Genomic DNA, 25,021 nt, shown 5'->3' on the forward strand with positions numbered 1-25,021 from the left:
GAAGCACAGCAGCCAGTCTCTAACTTTTCAGGCTGAGGTATAAGGTCTTAGACCCAGAAATCTCATTTGGACCTTCCACTTCAACACACCATCAAAGCCATTTATACATATATGTTTCTAGGAAGCATTTACAAACGTTAGTTACCTGTTTCTGCTCTGCATAATGTGGCTACCATTTCTGGAGCCCCTTTTGTGAAGACCTGTTTTTCCCCATCAATTTCCTGAGCAATGACAGACATCCTCTGCAAAGCTGAAGAAAATGGAAACTGGTGTAAAATGATAACTCCTTCCACAGAGGCCTAGGAGAAAAGCAAGCAGATTAGATATTGCAGCATGGGTTTTAAACTCTGTCCAAAGGAGCTGAGTTCTCTGAACCATGCTGTAAAGCTAACCATATATGATGGACTGATTTGTCAGAATGGGGTTAGAAAAGATGGGTGAACTTTGTACGGATATGTTTAGGTCAAGCAATAGGAAAAGTTCACTGACAGTTTTAGCAGACTTAGATATAATTTACTAGAAGGAACTCACTAACCCTATTTCTTTAACAAGACTGTGCTAGGTTTTACACTGGTCTTGCAAAAGAAAAAACAGACATCTGAAAGCCAGCCCCTTGTTGTGCATCACTGGTAAAAACCTGACATCAGGTGCTGAAACCCACTGCAGCCCCAAGTGCTTTAGAGATGATCACCACTCAGCTGAGACTGGACTGAGTCTGGAGCCACCAGAAGAGATAATTTCCTGGACTGGACAATCTGTCATCTAGCAATGCCCTGCTCAAATCCTTGCTTCTAATGTGAGCAGCAAGCTCCTCCTGGCATCTCTTCTTCATCAGAGAGAGCATGGTGATCTCCCTGCAGGAAGTCCATGCAAGACAAAGTGTGGAAGAGATGTCTTGGACTAGGACAATTAAACATTTCTCTACTAAAAGGTAACTCTTATCTAACAGTTTAACTTGATCATGAATGGGAATCTTGCAAATAGCTTACACTGCTGGCTTTAGGTCCAGGTCTAACAACTGTGGCATGTGTGGATCCTTGACCTTCAATGTGATGTTTGCTGGAATCATCTATCACCTGTGTATTGAAAGACAAAAATCTTTTACATCATAGCAGCAAAGCTGAAAGGAATCTTAAGGAATTATTTAGAGACTTTCCTTCCCTCAGAACAAGGTATCTTACTCATTCTTGATAGAGGTTTGTCTGACCTCACTCTAAAAGCTTCTGTAAGAGAAAACTCAATGCCTCCCTTGGCAATCAAATCTAGAGCTTCACCAACTTCACTAAGATACTGCTGTACTCCTGCACAGAAAATATGTTGTGTTATCTCCCTGACAAATCCTTTGATATAACAGACCCAGTGGAAAAATAATAATTAAAAAATTATGTTAATGTAGAAAGCAGCATTCACTGCTCTTGAAATCTTCAACACATCAGCTGGTTTTTTTAATCATCACAACATGACTGTGAGAATAAAAATATTTTATGGTGTCAAGGGGCACACAATTATTCGTTTCTGCCTAAGGCTGAGATGGTGAAGTGATGCCCCAGTGAAGAAAAAAAAAAAAAAATGTCAAACCAAACCAAAAACTCAAATTCCTGTCACTACTGGATAGTTCATTCCATGAAACTTGGTTGTTTTACATATTTTGCAAATACAAAACAGACAGGTGTTAAGTATGGGTGTTGTCAGCTAATCCAGCCCTGAATCTTGTCTTACATCAGCAGTGGCTTCTGGCTATTATCTTCTACCAGGTAATTATTGACTATTTCTCTTACCCATCTGACATTTGCAGCCTTTCAGTTTTTCATAAATGTTCATTTTTTCTTCAATTGATCAGATAGTAAACAGGGACATGGATGGCATTTATAGGTAATAGGACAGAGAATGAAAGCAGAGTGCTTTGACAGCTACTGTTTTTACTCTGCTCTCATTACTCCACAACTGTAGGAGTTCTTTCCCAGCTGTGAGGCCTTCTACCTGCCTCAGGTTTGAAATCCCATGCCTATGTGAAACATCTCCTCATCGACAGAGCTCTAACAAAGGTCAAAGTATTGTATCCCATTCAAAGCTAGCAGAAATCTGTTATATGCTCCATAAAACCAGTCTGCATCTACATGTAAGTTGCATCTGGGGCTTCCTGTCATCTGGCAGCAGCTACAATCAGAGTTAATACTTCAGTAGGGTTTGCATGATATTTGCCACTTGCAGTCAAATGATTTAAATGCTCAGAGTACCCTGGGGTGAAAGCTCTAGGCAGAAACAAGGAACATTTCTCTAAAAGCCTAAGCATGTGGTATCCCTTCTGGGATTACTTATTACTTACTGTTTTACTTATGTGTGGGAAGTGGCTATTTGCATGGAACAGCTTGAGATATTTCTCCTTTGCAAGAATATCAAAACTCCCCACTACTATTTGCATAACAGCAAAGCGCAGCATTACCCAGTTAGTTGCCTCAAACATTTTCACATCCAGTGGGTCTCCTTGGATCTTGCCCTCCCAAACAATTAGTGAATGACAAACCACCATTGCTCTGAACAGTGGGCCCCAAGGCAGGCTGTGGTCTGCAGGGAAACTGTGAAAGTCCTGGAAACTGACACAAAAGACATCATAAAAAATACCATCAGAGAACACCAAACACATGCGACTAACAGAAAAAAAAAAAAAAAAAAAAAAAAACTTAAGGAGATTGTTAAAGTCCTATCCTGTGATCAGACAATAAGCGTGTTTCTGGGGACTAGTCCTCCCCCAGAAGCTATTTTTCATGCACATCCCTGGCTAGGATACACATGTTCAGAATAGGTATATTCTGTATGCTTAAGAGCCAATTGGGATGGATGGAGAAACAGATTATTCTGAAACATCTTACTTAAGGTTTGTGCAAGGATTCGAGCTGTGAAGCTCATACAAGTATGAGAATCTTTGTGCGTGCACACTTCTGGAAATGTAAATGGGCAAAAACATTGCCACTCAGTTCCTGCAGTGCCCATCTCATGGGTAACAGGGTCTTCTTGTCGTAAAGGGTTGGGGCACTGCTGCAGCTTTGAAAGCTAACCTAGCATGTCTACTGCAGAATACCCTGCCCGTGTGTGCTCTGCCTGATGCTGACAATAGTGGCTGCATCTTTTCATGGGATGAGGCAACCAACTCATTTTCCAAAGGCTACAGAAATAATATTGGTAGTTTAAACATGGGGAACTTCTAACTGTTGTTTGATATTAACCGTCTTTTAGATTTGTTCATATATCCAAGAGGAGAATCTGGTCACTACTCTACCAAATTTAACTTCCATTGGTTGTCAAAGAGCCTTACCAATTTCTTTCAGAGGGCAGCAAGCCCCAGAGATCCAGGCCATCTTCTGTTAAGGTGCCGGTCTAAGTTAAAATGTACATTTAAATAAAATTCACACATGAGATCTCCAAGAGGAATAAAAAGCAAGACATATTTTAAAAAGTTACTGTTCAGAAATGCCAGCACGGTGCAGAGCAAAAGTGCTACCAGCCAGTTCCTAGATTCCAAGAAAAACAACAATGCACAACAATGTCTGTTCAGACAACAATCTGAAAAATGCTTGACCAAAACCCATACCCTCCCACAGCTAGCATTGCTCCCATTGCTAACACAAGAGTAACCAACTCATAGAAGTTACTTTGTCAAAGCAGATGAGGTTCAGCTGTCCACACATGTTGATCCTCTGTGGGCTGATGCAGAAGATGCCCTTTTTCTTCAGCCTCCTCTGGGTATAAATGATCCCTGTGGTCAAGGCAGCTGGCAGGGCTGGGGGGACAGCAATAGTGATAACATCCAAAGCTTTCTTCACTACTTCTCCAGCCTCCTCCTGACATAAAATCAAAGACAATTATCAGCAAGAAGATAGCAAGGAGTGCTGCTTGGATTGTCTGAGTATAGCTCTCATCTCTCCTCCCCTGCACTACAGGTATTTCATGCTCTGGTGTTTTCTGCCCATGGTACGTTACATATTCATCTCCCTCAGAAATGAATTGTTTTGATTTAACCAAAGGGCTTAATGCTACAGAGCAGCCTCCAGACCTTCCCTCACTCTCCATGTCAACAAACCTGCCAAAGTTCAGTCTCCTGTAAAGCACATGAGTTCAAGTGTGCCAGATATGCTATTGCATCACCTTCAGTCAAGCCCAGCTCACCATCGGGCAACACACAAGAAACTGCCATTTTTATGGTCATTCATCCAGCCACCTACAGACATAGCTCTGGGCTCCATAGTAGCGTGACGGTGAGATATGGGACAGTGGTAAAAAGGGTGGCACAAAGGAAATTGCTTTTATGTGCAGGAAGAGACATGGAAGTAAAAATTACATTTTAAAAAGTAATCTCTAAATTGAAAGCATAAGAAGTTGGTCTTAAACTGATTGCCAGTGCACTGAATGTTGGCACTGTTATTCTTGGCAGTCAGTATCACTGACTACTAAAGGATCAAATGCATTTCAAATTGGGGTCCCAGGACAGAGACACTGCAGACTAAACCCAATTTGCAGTTCAGATAGATCTGAAAACCATCACTAGAGTTCTATTATTACTGCTTCTGAGCTTGGAGTTTTGACCATAAACCATGCTGCTTTTGATGTGCTGAATTTTATCATGTTCTCATTCTCCCTTCATTGATACTGCTTCAGACCACAGAAAGCTCCAGTTTGATACTATTCTGTATCTATTTTATGTAAGAATGAAGCACTTATCACCTTCAGATAAACACAGTCACAGAAGAGAAAGAATGTAGTGTATCGTGACTGAATCTTACACCAGTCTGACAAGAGAGTTTCAGCTACTGTGATAACATCAGCATGTATTTTACATACTACAAAATGGGAAGAGGGTCTATAAAAAGTAAAAGCTTCAGAGCAGACACTAAGCTATGCTCTTAAGCACACTTTCTTTGACATCCCAAGGGGAATTCAATTTCTGCAGAATCAACCTTGCCACTCAGCGTTTTGGCTTTCCATTGGCAGATAATTATCAATGTATGAAATGATTTCTGGGAAGTTTTTTTAAAAGCTCTAGAACAATTAGGTTTTCAAAATTGCTCAATTGTTGTTTACAGCATATGACTATTTCTTAGACTGACCTTGACACATGACATGAGAATAAGTGAAGTATTTTTAAAAGTGTCAGGCAGTCTCCAGAGATTTAGCGACCTATATGGGAGTCCATGTCTCAGCTACATTGTGGGTGTACCTGCTGTTAGCACTGTCTCCTGGATGGCCACTTTTAGATGGTGCTGCAGTCTTGTCTTGTCCTATCTTCTGCTTCTGAATAGTCTGTCTGGATTATTTACCATTTCACCTTGCCTGGGGCTGCTGATAGGCACTTAACTATCACCCAGCTTCCCCCACCATGTTCAGATGCTGTGTGACTGTGCCCTGTTTGGTGACAGCACTACCTGTGCTCTGGTCACCCTTGGCTCCTAGCTTGCCTTCCCCTAGGGAACAGCTGGCCCTTGCTGCTTCCTGGCACAGCAACTCTTAGTTCTACACTGAGAAACTTGATTAAAATTACCATATAGAATTAATAGACCCCAATGAATATAGCATATTAGAGAAGAGCTAACACAGTCTTCACAGAGGGAATTCATGCCCCATAAACCTCCTAGAGAACTCTGCGAAAATAAGTTGTGATGTGGGTGAGTGACTCAATGGATACAAGACACTTAGATTTCAAAAGTTATTTCCCAAAAGCTCTCAAGGATATTAAGCTTAGTGATTGCTAAGTAAAGGTTTGCCCACTATACAAATGACTAAACAAAGATATGAAAAAAAAAGTGCAGAAGGAAACAGGGAGCTCTTTATAACATCAGTAAATTTTGGGGATGTATTTTTATACCTGTACTGTTCAGGGCTTTATAATGTGGAAGAAAAGAGGCTGAAGGGGTGGACAAGGATCTGTAAGTCATGAACAGTACGGAAACATCAAATAGAAAGCAGCTATTTGCTGCTTCTCAAAAACAACAATCTACAGTGCCTTCAGTGATTTACCAGAAAGTAGGTTTAAAAACATCTTTACACAGTACATAATGAAACTGTGGGAATCACTGCCACAGGTGTTGTCAAGGCCAAGGCATAAATTAATTTAAAAATCTATTAAACTAGACTCTGGGGGCTTTTCAGTAGCTATTAAAGCTAGACGATCTAGACACAATCGACGGCTTACTGAATTCTTAAACCTTTCTGTTCAAGAAGCCAGAAAACTATACCAAGGAAGAACTGTTCTATACTTGGTTCTTTATAACCTCTTTCCACAAGCATCTAATACCAGTTAGTGTCAGAGACGGTGGATAGGGATATATGGGTCTTTCATCTGAACTGAAGTTTTAGGAAAGTTGCCTTTTCACAATGGCATGCTAGTCTGTGTCTGAACCTATGACTGACTGAAGATTTTTCTAAGAATGTACAAAAAGTGCCACAAGAACTCTCTAAAAGATAAGTGCAAAGTGCTAAGCTCTTGGGATCTCCCATTTTCAGAGATCTAGGAAGCATTCTGCCAATCATATGTGTTTGCTCTATGTATTAGCGAGCACAGGGTAGACAATACACGAATAAAGAGGTAGACACTATTCAAAAGGTTATTGATTTATAAGACACGCAATGCTCACACCTTGCTAAGAACTCAGAAGAAATGAAAACTGAGACACGGTAGGTTTTGGCACCTTAAAATTAATATCTAAGAGCTTGTGGTGTCACAAAGACAGTTGCCTCATATACTAAAGTGGAAAGAATCATGCTTTTATATATAAACGTATATGAAGCCACTCAAGTTCAAGTCTCTTTAAGCTGGCTGTGAGTACTTCTCCTGCATTTAGTAACTCACCCCATTAAGTGCAAATACACACACTGTGTAGATCATTCCAATGGCTGCAAATGCTATGAGGCACATCAGGAACCGAAGGGCATCTCTGTACAGCTTGAAGTTCATGGGTTTAGGGTAGAGAATAGACCTCACCAGATCTCCTTTGGCTGTATTGAAACCTGCAAAGAAAAACAAAAATCATTAATGAATTTCCAAAAATCAGTGAATTTCCAAAAATTCACTAAGTGAATTAGTGAGTTTCCAAAAGTTCACTAAGAAAAAATGGAGGATTTTGAAATAACTCAAAATATATGTAACTGAGAAAGAAGGCCCAGATCCTTCATTTTACTGGATATGAACTACTCTGCAGAGTATAGAAAAAAATTGTCACAAGCAGGAGGATTTTTTCAACATCTCAGAAGCAAAGCAAGATTATTCTTTGTAACCACAATGCTAATGGCTTTTGTAAAAGTTATGCCAAGCAAACTGAAACAATGCATAATAGCTTATCCCAGCCTAGGGTATCAGTTCCCCACCTGACTGTTGTGAATTTGGGTTAACTCCTTTAACTTAAGGTGCACCAGAGAACTTTAAGTCAGACTCTGTTGCGTTAAGAAAAAACATTAAAGGAAAAGCAAACTGAAGTGTTGACTGACCAGTCCGCAGCACCACAGCTTTCGCTACTCCTCTGTCATCTCCCTTGGTCTGTATGACCTCTGTTCCACAGAAGAGGACATGTTTTTTGTAGTCCTCTGCACAGTGCATTCTCCAGGGCTTCAAGTTATCAGCTTGGGGTAAGCGGGTCTTTGTTACAGGAATACTTTCTCCTAGGGAAGATTATCTCAGATAAGGAAAAATGCAGTATACCTTAAAATTAGCCTGCTGACTTTGAAGTCAGTAAAGTATCTAGATAGGCAGCAAACATATTTACTAGAGAAACCAGTTTAGAGAAATGTTAGTTTTGTATCGTCACATCTTCAGAGTGAAGAGGAATTTGCAGCCTATCAAGCAAAGAACAGATCCTGCCAGAGAAAATCTCTCCTTTGCATCAGTACAATAACTTCTTTTAAGTCCGAGAAATTAAAACAGCCCAAGGGCTTGGAACCCTGGCTGTAGATACAGAAACTTGAACAGAGACCTTAACTGGTGTTGCATGACTCCAGTTGATGGCCACGAGTTGTTCACCTAGTTTGACCTCCAGGTACAAGCCACTACATTATTCCCTCATGCCGATTTAACGTGACATTAGCTATTTCCCATTTCTAAGAAAAATGAGAGCCTTTAGCTCACTGCTTGACAGCTGACAAATATCCTATTTATGTCAGAGCAGATACACTCAGGGGAAGAAGCAGAAATACTTTTATTGAATATCTGGTATCTTGGGCTTTCTAAACAAAAGAGGGTTCTGGAATTTCTCATTTATATTGAAATTTCAGAACTGTTGATTTTGGTTTGATTTAGACTGGGACCAAATTTAAAGACAAGAAACAGGACTATGAACAACTCCTGAACCGAAAATCTTTTTTTCCATGAACTCTCCCACCTGGGATAGTCTCCACTGCCCTCATATGAATGTGAGTTAAGTGTATGCAGATTGAGACAGATACTCCAGCTGGTTGGAGACATTTCAGCAGTCAGGATGAAACATTCAGAGAAATCCCTACAGTCTGAATGGACTGGGTGCCTGTGTGGGAACAGCTTTTTTTCCATATCTACTGTTTCTTTTCCTGTCCTGTTCATTCTCCTTCACTGTCTGCCCTTCCTTTCTTTCTAGTTTAAGTATTGCTTCCTAAATATTGTACCCCAGAAGGGAAGAAAAGAATGAGCAGCTCTTCCCAAAGTCCATCTTGTCTAGTTAGAGAAGATAGGAATCTATTGTTGCTGGGAATAACTATTGTATAGTCTTTTTCATAGCAAACATTCCAAAGAATGTCCTTCTAGGATAGCTATGGACTATCTCATAATAAGGATGATACATGATAATGCTAATGCTCTATGTCCTGTGCCACTGCCTGAAACCACAGGGCCATGATGATGTTTTAATGGTAAGCCTGGGAAGAACAAGCTGTACCTGTCAACATGCTTTCATTTACTATGCACTGCCCACTGATCAGGATGGCATCACAAGGCAAAAGGGCTTTGCCCTCTTTCAGAACCAGAAGGTCTCCAGGAACAAGATGGTGCGATTCCAGCTCTTGGAAACCTGCAGGTGACATGTAAAGGAAACTTTGTGCTTTGCATGTTTCTCTGTGTTACAAAGAAAAGTACAAGGAGCTACCAGTTGAACATATTATTACTTCTTTATAATGGCTGATAAACAATGGAATGACCTAAGAATACAACATTCCATATTAAGAAAAGTCTAGGCACCAGTTCAAACTGCAGAACTTATTTTTATCTCCCCATACCCCAAATCATAGCTGCTATTCCAATGTCCTGACCTAACTCAAGAAGCTTGGATCTACATTTCTTACTTTGACTCCCTCTTTCTGGATTGTTCTCCAAATACCATGACAATGAACAGACTTTGTATGCAGCAATTAGGTGGACTCATAACCACTAAGTGGTTATGTGGTTGGCTTTGTCAGCACAGCTTTAAGAAAAATGGCATCGTTTTCCTGATAATTTTTTGCTAAGGCTGTGCTCACGCAATTATGAATATGATTGATGTGCCACAACATACTTCTAGGCCAAACTAAACCAATCTGCAGAAGCTAGTTAAAAAGGTTGAGAGACAATAGAGGAAACTGCTCTGGAAGGAATTTAATACTACATATTCTCGGTTTTGATATACGTTGCTACAGAAATGAAACACATTGAAGAAAGAAGTGTGCAGGAGTTACCTTCCTTATTTCTGCAGACAGTGACCATGATGTTGTTATGAGACTCAACCAGTCTGTGCAGTTTAACTGATTGCTATAAATTAAAGGAGAACATAAAAAAAAAGTGTTACATCTTACATGATGCAATTCATCCACTAGCAATTATTCCCTTCTGTTATTTGTGGTTATGAGAGCCCTCATAAACTGGGGTCTGTCCCTGCCAAGAACTGTACAATCATACAGAGAAAGAAACTCCCCACCCTAATTAAGAAGAAGGTGTAACAAAAGGTTACAAAGCAAAGCACTGGAATGGGGAAGGCAGGATGTGGGTAAAGTACCACACAAAGATTATTATGACTAGGAGGCCAGGCCACTGCACCTGCTACTACATAATGTCACGAGACTAAACCTCTGAGTAACTCTCAGGGCACAGTACATATGCATGTTGTAACATATTGGGCTTTCCCAGACATTAGAAATAAGACTTCCTTGTGGAGAAAGGTGAGATGTCTCACCTACCTGTCTAAGTTCGTATACAGTCAAAGAAATTGAGAGGAGAGACATGATTATGATGGCAGTGGCATATTCCATGTAATCTTCCGCAAACCACAGACACACACTGAACAGCTGGAACACGTAAAATGGATTCAAGACCTGTTTGGAGAGGGAGCATCGCTCAAGAGTTAGCCACATGTAAATGACTCCAGTATACCCAGAAAGCATTCTGCTGGAGGTGGGCTAGAATAAAAGCTATTGAGGTAAGTATTGAGTCTCCCCACCCTCTTTCTGATTTTGTTAGCAGTGGCTTCCGTCTAATCACTCTGGCCCATCTCCACTGAAAGAAAGGGCCAAATAATCTGGACTAAGAAGGATGCTATCTGAGAAATGAATGGCTCAACCTAGTCCTTGCTTTGCTCTGCTCTTTACAAGAAATGTAACAGAGGTGAGAGGAGATCAGGTTGTGAAGCAAGCATGGAGCTCACATACCATGGGCACCACCTCCACCTTGCTTAGGGCACACGTACAACTAGCTGCAGTCTAGAAAGGAATATTGGTGCTTTACGCAATGCTATGCCCAGAGCCATGAGCTCATTGGATCTCTCTGCAGCTGTAGGCATGTGCCAGCAAGTGCTGTTCACTTCATCTCTGCTGATTAAGAGACAGCCTTTGCCTGGAAGGTTTGATTTTCAGCACAGCTTGTAAACATTCACTGACCCTTGTAAGGCCAACAGAATGAGCTCCTAGGACACAGGCATGGGGATGGAGCATTTGGAATAATGGAGAAGAAATGAATTAACGGTGATTTTATAAACAGGATATGAAAAAATAGTGTGCTTGATGGGTGACTGCTAGAAAGCTAATTCAGACATAGGATCCATCTTATTCTATATGCATACTCTGTCTCCCCAAGTAGCCTTAAGAATAAAAGCAACAGAAATGTTGAACCTCTTTGATGAGTAGTTTCCAAATAGGGATCACTGGAACATCAATACTGTTTGGCCCACATATCGCTCTCCTGCATGGGATAAAGATACATGACTTACAGATAAAACAGTGACGATATAGCTTGCTCAAGAAGCTGCAGCTTTCAATAGTCCAAAGAGCTTGTATCAATCCTAATGTAAAGTCTGTGAGGATATTTTTCCAAGAAAAAAGATAAAAAAAATTAATACTCCTTACAGTGTTTATGTCAAAAAAGATTACCACATCTGTGAAATCTACTCAAAAAGACAAGAGGTATAACACAGCCATTCGGCAAATGTTTCTAACATGCAAAAACGCCTTTGAAGCACCATAAAATAAAGAATCCTGCACCTAAAAAGAAATGATCTGAAAACAAAAAATTCTGCATAAAGTTAATCATAGCATGACTTGAATGAAAGCTTCAACGTGAGCTAATGTTAGGAGCTGTATTTTCAGTATTTAATCAACAAAATATCAATTCTGTATTTAGCAGTTTCAGGGGTACCCAATCAGTACATTTTATAATGATACAGTAGTTTGTTAGAATAAATTCAATGACCAGAATTAAATAATTTATACATTCAATATAATTACATGGAGCCCCACTGAAAAAGCACACACACAACTAATCTGCACTGTCTCATGGAGGCTTTCTCCTGTTGCAATCAAGAACTGCTCAGAGTTAATTACGAGACATAGATATTTCCTGATGGAGAACAGTATTTTAAAAACTTTGACAAGGAACACACAACATTCTCTAGCACTTTTCATTCAATTTTTGCACGTATGGTCAGCTCATCTAAAATTATGTGCTTATTAATGTATATACATAAAGCTCAAGAAAAGTGCACTAGCAGCAGTAAATTTAAAACTTTTTGAAATCCATATGCATTCAGAGTGCTTTAAAATATGTACCTGATATTCTGTTCATTGCAGGTGAGACCAGAACCAAATTTGGCATGTATAGCTGAACAAGTGTGGTGGTCTTCTAGGGCTCTAAAATGTAAATGGAATGTTTTCCTTAGGGTGTTATTCCAAAGAAGCTTGACATTCTCGGAGACTCATGTAACCAGTGCATGGAACTCACCCAACTTTCTGGAACTGTTTTGCATAGATATTCCAAACATAGCGGATTTTTTGCACTTGGATACTTTTCACCTGCAAAATAAAGCAAGGACAATGATAGTTGAAACTCAGCAAACACAAATATTCCCAGGCCTGCTCACAGATATGCCAAGAGACAAGAAAGGCCATTCCAGGATAGCTCCTGAATCACTGCTAATGCTAAGCACTTGCAGAGCAGTTATCTGTGAGGAATGCATGCTGTCATTTACGACTTGCAAAATGAGTCTGTCCTGTCCTGTGTAATAATAACGAAGCCTGTTAGAGATAAAGGTATTTCACACATCAGCTGGAAGAAGGCAATGCTATACACCTATACACACAAGTAATAAAGAAAGCAGCTCTAGGGGACTCTGCCTACCCAGTGCAATAAGCACTATTATAGACCAATGAAATCTACACTCAGCTTATACCCTGATTCAAAATGGAGCTATAACCACAGTCATTAACCTAACAAGAGGTCTGTACTTAGGAGCTGCAATATTTGCAATGCTAAAAACTGGACTGGGAAATGAGGGACTCAACGTGCCGCAGAGGTAGCTCCTTGGATAGCTCTCAGGCACTACACAATACTTGGTGGTATTAGGCAGCTTAAAAGGCAAAAAGGTTTTATAACTAACATATAAGTAGGAGCTTTTGAATTGCTAGTGAAGGATTAAACTGCTCTTTGCTTCTTGAAATCTGTTCTTTTCTACCTAGATGTTTTGACTGATACTACTGTTGCTCAAAGGGCCTATTATTTAAGGGCTATATTGGGCTTTTTTGTTACTAATTCAATCCTCTGAAGAATGTTACAAATCAGTCTTCACTTTCATACTGTGCCAGTTGATTAAACTAGCTGGCACTAAACTTTCGTATGTACATTAAGATACAGTCACACAAAACAGCAAAACCAGCAAGAGCTTTGCTTAGCTGAAGTTGGGTTTATAATGAAAATATCTCCTGAAAATTGCTGTAGATACCAAAATAAATGCTAACAATAATATATAGCTCTTTTATGGGTTATCCAGTGGAGTGATTTAGTGTCTATAATCAAGAGGCAGATATTAGCAAACGTACCATTGCATTCCCATTGCTTACACCAATTTAACATCTGATGCTAAGCAAGACATATAACTGCTCTGTCCGGTACTTGTTCTAAAATAGGGATAATTGCATTTACTCAACTCATGAGGGACCTTCTGATTTGCTTGGATCAATTAATCATCTGCCTTCTCCCCAGTGCCTCACTGGGATTTCTAAGCTATGGAACTGGCAGAGAACAGGATATTTTTTTGCAGGAATGGTTGGCAGCTTAAGAGATGACTCCAACAAACATACTTTAAAGCACAAATTGATGCATACAAAGGCAAGAAAGAAAAACATGCTTCAGAGCCTTCTTGATAAAACGTTTCTGGAGACAATGATAGAGTTTGCCTAGGCACTTTTCTGTTCTATTTCCCCTCAGCTGCATTCATCCCTGCTTTCATGTTGCTGTTGGAGCTGTGATGTTGAGTTCCTCAGTTTCCCTTCAGACACACAGGCACCCCTAAGTTCTTTGATTTCCATGCCAAGAGTGAGTGTTTGATATGAAACTCTGATTCTTCATGGCCAACTCCAGCGTTTTGAGTGTCTCCTATTTATAATGTAGGTCACCTCTCTTTTGCATATCCCCCTTTGTAGTAAGAGAGGATTTTTACAAAGGTGAATACAGTTCTCCAAGCTTGTCTTTTTACAGCTCACTATGTTATCAAGCTGCAAGTCTCTTAGCTGGATATGTTTCACAGCTCACTTTTACTCCACAAAGCCTGGCTGAGATTTGCTGTCATCTCCCAGATGCTGCAGGCAGTAATTGACTTACTTGTAAACTTGGCTTCATTAAGGCTTCGTTGAAGATTGAGTCTTCTTCAGCAATGCCTGGATAATCCAATTTACTTTTGATAACTGCAGACACAGAGATCCATGTCACACTCTTACGTGAATAAATCTGAAATTCATCCTAAATGAATATAAAAGAGAAGTGTCACAATTCCCCTCAAAATCAGACCAAAGTCACCATCAGTTTAAAGTGAATGATTACTGTAGGCTTTCTAGAACACTGCTCAGCTTTTTCAAGGAACTTGCCAACAGCAACCTCCCAGCACCTGTGATTGATAGATAAATCAGCAGAAGGGGAGCAGAACCACAGTCCTATCTAAATGTGAGTACTGCAAAGTAATTCACTCAGCGCAGGTCCAGTGCTTGGCTGATAAGGGTGGAATGTGAACACCTGGGTCATGATCAATAAACAAGCAAACAGTATAGAACAATCTGAGATTGTGTGATCAGACCGTAAAGGGAAGGTCAAAAAGTATATAGCACTGTACTGCAAGATGGATGTTTGGTATAATACCTTTTCACCATCATTCATGTGTTAACACTTCATTGGAGTAAATGTGGTAGAAGCCATGACTCTCTCAGAGTAACCTTAAACAAGCTTTTGCCACAGTGAGGTCATAATCTTGCTTTTTTTTTTTTTTTTTTTTTAATAAATAAATTCAACATTGGAACTGCCTGATAACTAGTATTGTTAATGCAGTCTTAGAGATTAGCACAACTACTGTAATAAGTACCATCATGTTCAGTCTCAGATGGAAACACTGAACCACATGCATTAAAGCCAGCTATGGGACTGACTTATACTCAGTACGTGAGAATTTTGGCAGATGGAAAAAGCTGATTACATCAGCTGGCCAGGTTCTGAAAGCAGAGTTATTAGACTTTACTTAGAAATGACAGCAGAAATATAAAATTATGAGTACTTTTGAATAATTTAAAAGTTCAAAAGAAGACCCTTAAGAATTTTTATACATCTTAATTATTTGTGAACTTCTTTTCTTAAACACATATTATGAGTAGAATAACATTTATTTTCTGATATTTATGTTTAATTTAGATTTCAGAATTAGTAGACATTGGGATGCAGATTGAGATGGGAAGCAATGAATAGCACAGGTGCTCATTATTTAAACTAAAGTGAGTCAAACTTCAATAACAAAAGTGAGTTAATAGGCTCTTATATTGCCACTGCAGAGATGATGATAAATTATGAATGAAGGTCTTATGTGAGGCAAAAGAGAACTCCAAGGATCAAGCTGACAGGGTTACTTCTATTCTCATTAGCAGTAGCCATCACATTTAAGAACTAATGTAACCAGAAGGAAGGGGGGAAGAGGGGAAACTGTCATTTTCATGCAAAGGACCCAAGAAGGAAATCTGCAATTGCCAAATGCCCAGAGCATATTTTCGGAGAGCTTACTGATAAAAAGAATGTACAATATGATTCAATTCGTGTTTAATTACATGAAGGATCATTTTAAAACTCATTTATGCGAAAAGTGCTTGGCATGGCAAATCCATTTAAAATGACACACGAGAGTAGGTAATTAAAAATGCAAACTGAATTGAAGATTAAAAAGGGAGATTAAACCTAATATGATTCCTATTAGGTTGCAGATTGTTTCTATATAAAATATGCAACAGGCAGATCTGTGATTTTCAAAACTCAAGATTCTAACTGCATACTGTTGTGCTCCTTTAAGAAGGTAGCTCAAAAACAATGGTAGCACGTTCCATTTTGCAATTGCACATGCCATTGTTCAGGAGTCTCTGAAGCATAAAAAATCAAACTTGTTGAAGAAAACTAACACCGCCAAGCTCCTGGGGTGTTCGGGCTCAGCTGGGATTCAGAATCAAGTTTCAGTTTGCTTCTTTCCGTTTTGCAGTAGCTTCCATGAAATGAAATCAGGGTTTGGGGATGTGGCAGAGCTTCAGCACAGTTTTCAATGGATAGAAGAACAACTAGCAAAACATAACAGACCTGAAAAGCATTATCTGCAGGACTACAGCCTTATTGGACACGTGAAAGGACTGATGGAAACCAGAGGCACACAGACATGAAAAGCAAGCAGTCTGTGCTTGCCCTCTTCCTTATACTGATCCCTCTTCATGCACTGTTGGACACTGGGACACTGCTGGGGACAGAGCTACACAAATCTTTGGTTTGGTCCATTGTCTAAATTCTAGCAGAGAGGGACAGCTTCACTAGGATGGCCAAATGAGGGTAGAAGACCTCCTGGACACAGTCAAGCAAAGAGACGCTTTAGAATCTGGAGAAAAGATTTAAAAGGTAGAAAAGATAAGGGTGGTAGAAGGGAGGAGGAAGGGCTGACAGCAAATAATACAGTCAAAAATCCAGTTATCATCTTACACAGAATTTGTAAAATACTACAGAGAGTTCTGCAGTTCAGTGCTGCAGAATAGACAACATGAGAGATTTCAGCTAACTGGATTCTTTCCAATTAACTCACCTTCCAATTAACTACATACTAGGAATTAATTTAAAGATTATAGTAGGCACCTACTGTTGTTCTAAGCAATACAATGTCCGCTTCTTCCAAGCTGCAGGGGATGCAGTTTGCCCACACATCCCATTCTGGCTTCCAGTAGAACAGGAGCAGCAGAGCCCCACAGGACAAGATGTATCCAGCAATACACAAGGCCTTGCGGCAGCCTTGGGTTTTGTAGCCAAAAATCTCCTGTACAGCAAAGACAAGGAAAAAAATATTGCTATTTGTCTTAACAAAATACCTGGAATGCTACAATTTCCCATCATGGATTGCTCTCCCATAGATACTGTTCAGTATGGCACTGTGAAAAAAAAAAAGTCACAGAACTTACATTCTTTATGGTCCATGATTAGAAAATAATTTTGCGTACTCCACAGAAGTTTTCATACACTTGCACAAAATGTGTACTGCTGTAGACTGACCAAACCTCTAATACAGTTTTATGTAGTTGTGAAACTGTGTATGAAACAGTAAGAATGAGTTGGAATGATATGAAAACATAAAGGCCCTAACCTTTAGGCCCTGAGACATGAAGCCAGACTTGCTTGGTCAGCTTTTTTAAGGCCCTTGGGTGAGACTAGCTGAAGCTACTTTGTGCAACTTGGCACTAACACAGCACTTGTAGGCTTCCATGATATCTCTCTGGTGTGGGGATTTTGGACCTTTCCAATGTGCCACTGTCCTAACATCCCAAAATAATAGTAACTGTTAGTAAGAACAGCTAATGAACACTTGTGCAATGCTTGACATGTTCGGAAGGCAAAAGGAATCTACTTACTCCAGCTGTATGAGTAGGTATTATTATTCCATTTTTAAAGCTGGGGAAATTGCTACAGTGAAGCAAGGTGACCTGCCCAAAACTTCAAAGGGATGACTGTCAGCAATACAGTTTAAGAGCTGCCAGGTCACGGTACCATGGCCAAATTCTCTCTCTGTAGCACTAACAGGGCCTGGGTAAAGGTCAAACAAAATGTATGCAGTGATTTTACAGAGCAGACGCAGCCCTGACCTAAGGCAGATGGTTGCACAGCTGCAATTACATCAGATGACCACAAGAATTTGCACATAAGGGTTAAGATTCCTCAGTCTCCTTCTTCCTAGTATACCTGCAACAATTGTGCAATCTGCTTCTCAATATCAGATATCCACTGCCACAGGTATTGTGAGATCCATTCATAAGGGGAGAAGAAAAGATAATGTAATTGGAAGGATGAGTAATACATAATTCCTGGTTCTGTGATGGGGTCTTTGCTTGTTCCAAGAAACGCAGGCCCTACCCAGTGGTTCCACTCACTGCTTGCCCTATGTCATTCCCCAAAAGACTGACTGCATCTGCCTAGGTGGTCTCCACATGGATTCTAAAGGGAAGAAATTGGCAACTGTGGGAAAAACAAACCAACATGGAACCTATGGCTGCAAATTGCCTGCATTGCACAGGACCTGTTATATCACCTTGAGATGCACATACTCAGACTTTTCAAAGGTTTCCATAGTCTGAGCAGCCCATAAGGCAACTTTATAGCAGACAGAAGGAAGCTCATGGAGGACAGCAGATACGCAAAGATGTTAGAAGGTAGCTGATGTGGCAGTCGTGCTACTAGAATTGACTAATTGCTCCTATAGACCAGTAAAGGGCTCTCCGTGCACATCTGTCTATTCATATTCTCAACAAAAAGGTTACAAATTAGAGTCAGCACCAGCATACAGAGCAGTACATACAACAGTGCAAACTCGCTGTTCACAGCAATTGGTTACTAGCAAGATGCAGGTACTTGGCTCCAGATCCTACAGCTTGTCAGCAAGGTAAAGAAACTCCCAAGGAGACAGAGATGCCTAAGGGAAGAACTGTTAAAAGAATGTGCCTTCGGATATCCTCCAGTAAATAGCTGTATCTGGAATAATTAGAATAATCTTTTCAAGTTGGGATGGGCATGGATATCAGGGTGGGGAAGAATGAGATTGCTGCCATGTGCATCTTGCTTCTGTGAATGAATCATTCCCTTAATTTCCAGCTTTTGTGCCTTACACCCAAAGTCTGAGAAGTCAATAAGGCTGTAGTTAATACAATTAAAAAAGGAAGAGGGTGGGCACTGAGCATGTGACTGGCACTTATTTGGGATCATCTTCTGTTGACAGTGTTCTTCTCTTCCGAAATGCTGAATGATTCCCCAAGCCTGACATGTCAATTTAACCAAGAGATCCACCCACCAAAGCAATGTGTTTGGAGGGATAATGGTGTCTTCTTACATAATGGCAAGGTTGGGGTGAGTCATGGAGCAAAATGCATCCGTCCAATTTTTTACATTTTTGAAATGAAGCTTCTGCTTTATGCAAATAAACATCCGAAAGGGCAGAAATATGAACACTCTGCAAACAGATCATCCCTGTTCACCACAGAGCATTCATCAAACAGCAAGCAAACAGAGAGCAAACAGAAACCATAGAGCTAGGGCAGATTCTTTCTTTCTTTGCCTAGGAAACCAGGCACCTATGTATCAAAATATGGATTTGAGTTCTCCCTACACCTGCCTGTGTTTCCAGATCTTTGTTTTCCCATCAAAAAACAGTTTGATCCCTTAGATCTCAAGATGCTTCCCGATATCAAGCCAGCATCAGTATTCCTCATCTTGAAAGCTAGGAGAGAGGAAAAGAAGGGAAATAGCTCAGCTGGGAAGAAAAAAAAGACATTCTCTTACATCACCCACTACTCTGCTGGTTCTTGCTGCTTCTGACATTGGACTTGCCTGAGACAGACACCCTCAAGCTGTTTTGACACAGTACATGCTCTGCCCTATGAAAACTGGTGTTAGTTCAAGTTGTTTTGTTTGTTTCTTGATGAACGTAATGCTTCTGAACGTAGGTGTTTGGGAGCTCTACAAGGAGTGCTCTGGGAAAGAATAAACACTGCTGTTTCATATCTGGATGCGCAGCTGGATTCTAAAGCCAAAGCAAAGCAAGGTTTTCCCAAGGTCTGGAAATGTCTGGAGCAGGTTACCTGGGCCATACCATTCAGAAGTAAAACTAAGCAGGGAAACAGATTGAGCTCCAAACCTGACTTACACAAAGTTCCCTAGGCAGGAACTTTTTGATACTCAGCTTTAGAATAAAATGTTCTGTTAGGTTCAGGTGTTTTTTTCTGACTCTCTGCCTTCAGCAGGAAGGACTATAGCAATGAATGATGGATTCATAAAAACATTTAGTAGGTAAATAATTCCTTGTTGAAACAGAAACAGTATTAGTGAAAATACTTCTCACTTGTTATATAGCTCAACAAGTGGAATTCCTCTTCAGGGGAACTTAAAAAAAAAAAAAAAATCTCTTCTCAAAAACAAGGTAAATATTAGACCCACAACACAGGTAACCACAATATGTATGAAGTGGGAAACAGGCACACACATAATGCAAGTTTCTCAGCAGGTTTATCTAGCCACGTGAATGCCTTACAGTAATTAGTGTTTGGAAATCCTTCAAGCTTATTCAGGATTTGCTAGGTCTATAGTACAAAAGATCTCCAAGCAAATCTATGTCCGCTATGGGAAACAATACTTCCTGGGCTGGCAAAAATCCTGATGGTGATGTCACCAGTAGGAACATGCCTGTCAGGTTGATTTGATGTTGTTAAGGAAAAGAGAATAACTTTTGCTGGCTTGTATTTCAACGCACAAGGAGGCTGTGCTGATGCAGACATGCTTCTTGTGGAGACAGGCCTGAAACATACAGATTTGTACCATGACAACTTTTCTACCATGTGGGCACGTTTTTAGGGCTTGATGTGTGCATTTGCCATATATAACGTTATACTGCCAAATAACTTGGGTTCATAAGGGCACGAGACAAAGAGATGGTAGAAAACAAAGCTAAGATTAGATATCTGGAATACTCTGAAGGGTTTCTTGCTATCTCACAGGAGATAGCACTGCCTACAAAAGAGGCTTATGTTCATGACTCATCTAATCTCTGTAGCATAATTTTCAGTAAGTTGTAGTGTATTGTAAAACTGTTTCCTTTCCTCTTAGCAACCCCTCTTTCTTGGGACTCCTAACAACCAAAAGTGACAAATACAGAAGGGTTTCAATTCGTGAGTGGTGGGTCTAGGGAGGAGCCATGGATTATTGGACAGAAAAAGCTGTCAGACCTGCTCAGCTGGCAGAAAATATGATTATTCAATGAAAGGCTCTTAGCTGCGTTTACAATCATACAAAGCCAACACTCAAGGGCTTATTACTCTAGTGTAAAGCAAGTCTCTATTACTTACAGTTAAAAGAAAAAATTCCTGTAACTGCAGAGTCATCTGCACAGCAGAAATTACATGAAGAAGTGAAACAAATTCAGGTACCTTTTTCCTTGGTGTTAACGTGGCCTGTAGCTACCAAAGAGAAAGGAGCTTATACTGTGGCTGTGAAATATACTTCTGGCAAACCAATCACCAGATATCCTATTACGAATAACCTGTTGCTATAACAACAGATAATAGGATTAGACTTGAAAGACTGGCAAAGATTCACAACAAATTTAATAACTGAATCTCATTCTTAGCAATTGGAACCTGTTTCATTAGAGGTTTGTTTCTGTTCCTTCTGAAGCCAGTAGCAACACTCAATGTTGTTCTATTAGAAACATGGTTGTGCCTTTCAGATTCCATCTTAAGATGTGAATTTTCCAAATTCAAAGTGTATAAAATTCCTGGACCAGATTCCCTTAATAATTTTGGTATTAGGATGCAGGCAGCTGCCAACACGCAGCAGCAAACTGGGGTACACCAGCTGACTGACTATGGCTGTCCCTTTCCTTCAAACATAACCAACCTGGGAACATAAGATTAAGATCTGCTTCTAGCAAATCCTTCCTGAAGCAGCAGCCTGTTTAAGTCCATTACAATCTTTTGCACTCTAGGGCTTGCACTTTGCACTTTATGGCTTGTTCAAAGAGGATGATTAGTTCTCAGCTGTACAGAGAGGACCATCAAATTGCCAGGAGGCATAAAAACCTTGATTTTCTGCCCTTTTCCTATTCCAACAAAAATTACTTATTCTCAAAAACACCTTCAAGCAGATCTTTCTGAAGGAAAAAAAAAAAAAAAAAAGGCAATTCCTAGAATAAATCCTACTACCACATCTCTTAACCCTCTCTGACGCAAGATGTTGTGTCCAGTGCTTGCACACTACTAATTCTTTCCAGTACTGCAAATGGTTATATAAAGATATCATTGCTCATGCTCTGAACATATATCGCTAAGTTTTTCCTGGGTAACAGGAGAGTGAACTCTGCTTCTGAGGTACTTGCCCCTGCAGCTCTTGTTCAATTAGATGTGCTTCAGCTGTGTAAAATAATCCCATAGACACGTAAAAGGATATATAGGGTAGATTTTCTAAATCAGACTGACTATTCTTAAAGACAGAACCATCTAGCATCTCAGTTGTACAAAGAGACGGACAACACTGGAGATAACTCTCAGTATTTCTTCTCATTAGAGCTCCCCAACATTCCCCAGCAAAATCAACACAGAAAAGCATTGCTTGCCCAGAGTTCAAATTAACAACCTGCATACTTTCAAAATGCATGAGCTATTTCACTCTGGAAGAACTGGCACCTGAACGTCAGCTGTTACATTATTACATGAAACAATATGATCTTGTCTGAAGAGTCAAGAACTGCTTGTTAATAATTTGGTTCAGGTGGATTACAATGACCTAAAAGTAATGTGGAAAAATATTCTGCATGGCTTAGAATTTTAAAAGAATGTTGCAGGGTCACTGAGACATTATGTGCCAGTGTCACTTGCTGTGGCTTCCAATAATTTAAAGTACACAATTTTAACAAATAAATGTCTGCACATAATTCTCCTTTACCCCATACTCTTTTCCTTACCTCTGCTCAAACAGTCTTTTTTTCTGCTTTCTTCAGAACTTACTGTAAGCACAGTCTCACTCACTTTTTCTTTCACGCAAATACACACACACAATAGCTGTTCCTTGTGTTTCGTTTGTTTCTTCCTTGTCCCCTTGCAAGCCCTCAGGCACTCTCATAGACCTCTTCCTCTCTCACACACAAATCTTTTTTCTTTCTCTTACACACATGTACCAAAGCCAGAAACATACCCACCAGATCTAACAAAATTTGGCTGTGGTTTTAACTGCGCTTATGAGTCAACTGCTTTTTCAATCTTTTTTCTGTGATTTTCATTTGGGACATTTGGGAATCCCAGGTAAATGGGCACTGTTCTTGTTCACTGCAGGCACTGAGAGCAACTGCCAGATGCCTTGAATTCACAAGTGCAGACTGATTCCACACTGTGCACACGTATCAGCTGCAGGTGGAACACGTCAGAGTCATGGTACAGATCCCAGAGCACTGGACTCATGGCACATGTACTGATTGTGACTCTGGTGAGAAACAAGAACAATACTGGAAATGTAATGTGATTTAGATGGCTCCATGCAAGCATAACCTGGGTGTCCCAGTAGTGCACAGCTGGAACTGGACATGCAGTGCACGATGGTGTGGCTCTACCCAGAACCAGACAGGTCCACTTAAAACGTAATTAGCTCAGGCTCGATTCTGGCATTGCTAGTGACAATGCTGGTAGTGGGAAGAGAATGACAGGGCGTTTACAGTCCTAGAAGGACAGAGGCAGGGTGGAGCACAGGCACAAAACCAGCAAAAGAAGCTGGGGAGCATCAGCACCAGGGCTAGAGCCAGGAGTGGGGTGCTGTGAGCAGGTTTAGTAACTCAGCTGCAGAGCCAGTTGGGTTCTGTATTGCACTGAGCTAATTAGTCCCCACCCTCAGAGCCAGTGCCTTGCACTTCCTGCAGTGCTCCCTTCATGCTGCTGGATGACTCTGTACCACATTCTCCAGCACATCACAGATTACCCAGGTCAGCATTATGCAAAATATGACATCTCCCCGTCTTTGGATGGCAGAGAGCTGACTGAAAATCTCTATTTTTATAAAAACGTGCTTGTCCTTGACATGCTCTCTTTGTCACTAAAACAGAATTCTCAGTGACTACATTTTTAAGATTTGTCCAGGATTTCTGGACGTGAACTGTCATGTCAGCTTGGATGTGACCGTGTTTCACTAGGTTTGCTGAGGTTGCTGTACACCCAGACATCCTACATATTCTCATAGCAGAGCTACAGACATTGTGGCTCTGCAGCACAGGAATTTTGAGAAGCACTGCATTTTCTAGACATGCAGAACAACTGTTGCTGTACAGCTGCATCATGGGTCTAACATCTCCAGCAGAATCTGTTTGATGGGCATATGCATATGTGACAAATAGCTGATTTGTAACAAGCAGCAATAATAAAGCAGCTCAGAAGCACTGAGTTTACTACAGTTGTGCACTGAGCTTACTATTTTAAAGCTGCAACATGCAGTAGATCAGATACTTTGTGGAAATATGAGACTTATTTCCACACGTTACGGAATGCATGTAAACATAGTCCTCCCTGAAAAACTTTGGGAAGAAATATGGTAGTATTTAGAAAAGCAGCTTTATGCAAGTTCTCAGAATAGAATAGTGTTGCCAATTCAGCAGGCTGCTTATGCTAATAATTTATGCAAACATAATACGTGGTTTTATGTTCCTGAGAAAGCCAAGGGTCCCAGTCCTCATCCAGCTGCAGCTGACTCTATAGATTCAGCTGTCAAATTGTTAAGAACACCATTCTAGGCCATCCCTCAAGCTACAACAAGGCCAGCTCCAGCTAGTTTTACCATGCCACATCAATATTCTGCCGTCTTCTTCTAGACTCTGTCAAACCACCCCCTGTTGGAGATGAAAACCAATTAAATCCAGTGGACTCATACAACTTAATTTTCTTTCTGCTAAAAAAAAATAAAAAATTAAAAAAAATCCCTTTCTAACTGCATGTTTCTGCTATGGAAACACCTCCACCATCCATAACTAAATTACTGACTGTAGCATTTTAATGCTGAACATGTGCCATCTGCTGCTTCAAGTTAAGAAAGACCTAGACAAAGATACGACTCACCATCTCATTCTCCTCTCCCTGGTTAAGCTGTGCATAATGGCTCTTGGCAGGATTCTCCCCCATGAAATGACCCTCTGGAGGCTTTCTACAGCACCCTCAGGACAGGTCTTCAGCGTTGTGTGGCTTGAACTTCCACACTGAGGAAGTGCTCTAAGTACACACCTTTCTTATAACTTTGCTGATGTTTGAAGAATGGAGCTCCTCCCTCTCTGTGGGGTTAGCAGGTAACATTCATCCCTCCTCCCCTCATTCTGCTGCTGTTTTTTTTTAGATTGAGGGGACATCTTCAAACAAAACTCACTCAAAGGCACTGGGAGAAAGAAAAAATTACACCTAACACGTTTTTGCCACAGTATGACTCCTAGTCATAACTCTGGTAGTTCAGCAAGTGCTGCTGGCATCCAACTTTCAGGGGAGGGCAAGAGGG

The 25,021-nt window shown here is 40.4% G+C and overlaps 1 protein-coding gene across 1 annotated transcript in view; it reads right to left on the reverse strand.

Moving 5' to 3' along the window:
* Positions 1-24,799, reverse strand: part of LOC137861203 (probable cation-transporting ATPase 13A4) — a 40,801-nt gene extending 16,002 nt beyond the window's left edge. Inside the window, exons 1-16 of the mRNA XM_068692366.1 lie at positions 24,595-24,799; positions 16,611-16,784; positions 14,069-14,206; positions 12,194-12,264; positions 12,022-12,102; positions 11,089-11,158; positions 10,162-10,296; positions 9,664-9,736; positions 8,892-9,023; positions 7,477-7,647; positions 6,842-6,999; positions 3,651-3,839; positions 3,314-3,375; positions 2,444-2,594; positions 990-1,076; positions 146-299 (exon numbers count right to left, since the gene is read on the reverse strand). Of these exons, the coding sequence (XP_068548467.1) occupies positions 146-299; positions 990-1,076; positions 2,444-2,594; positions 3,314-3,375; positions 3,651-3,839; positions 6,842-6,999; positions 7,477-7,647; positions 8,892-9,023; positions 9,664-9,736; positions 10,162-10,296; positions 11,089-11,158; positions 12,022-12,102; positions 12,194-12,264; positions 14,069-14,206; positions 16,611-16,784; positions 24,595-24,657 (1,909 nt within the window). The 5' untranslated portion in view covers positions 24,658-24,799. The remainder of the gene's footprint in view (positions 1-145; positions 300-989; positions 1,077-2,443; positions 2,595-3,313; positions 3,376-3,650; positions 3,840-6,841; positions 7,000-7,476; positions 7,648-8,891; positions 9,024-9,663; positions 9,737-10,161; positions 10,297-11,088; positions 11,159-12,021; positions 12,103-12,193; positions 12,265-14,068; positions 14,207-16,610; positions 16,785-24,594) is intronic.
* Between the last annotated feature and the right edge of the window lie 222 nt (positions 24,800-25,021).

This window comes from Anas acuta, chromosome 9 (assembly GCF_963932015.1).
Source record: "Anas acuta chromosome 9, bAnaAcu1.1, whole genome shotgun sequence".
In the NCBI taxonomy this organism is placed as follows: Eukaryota; Metazoa; Chordata; class Aves; order Anseriformes; family Anatidae; genus Anas; species Anas acuta.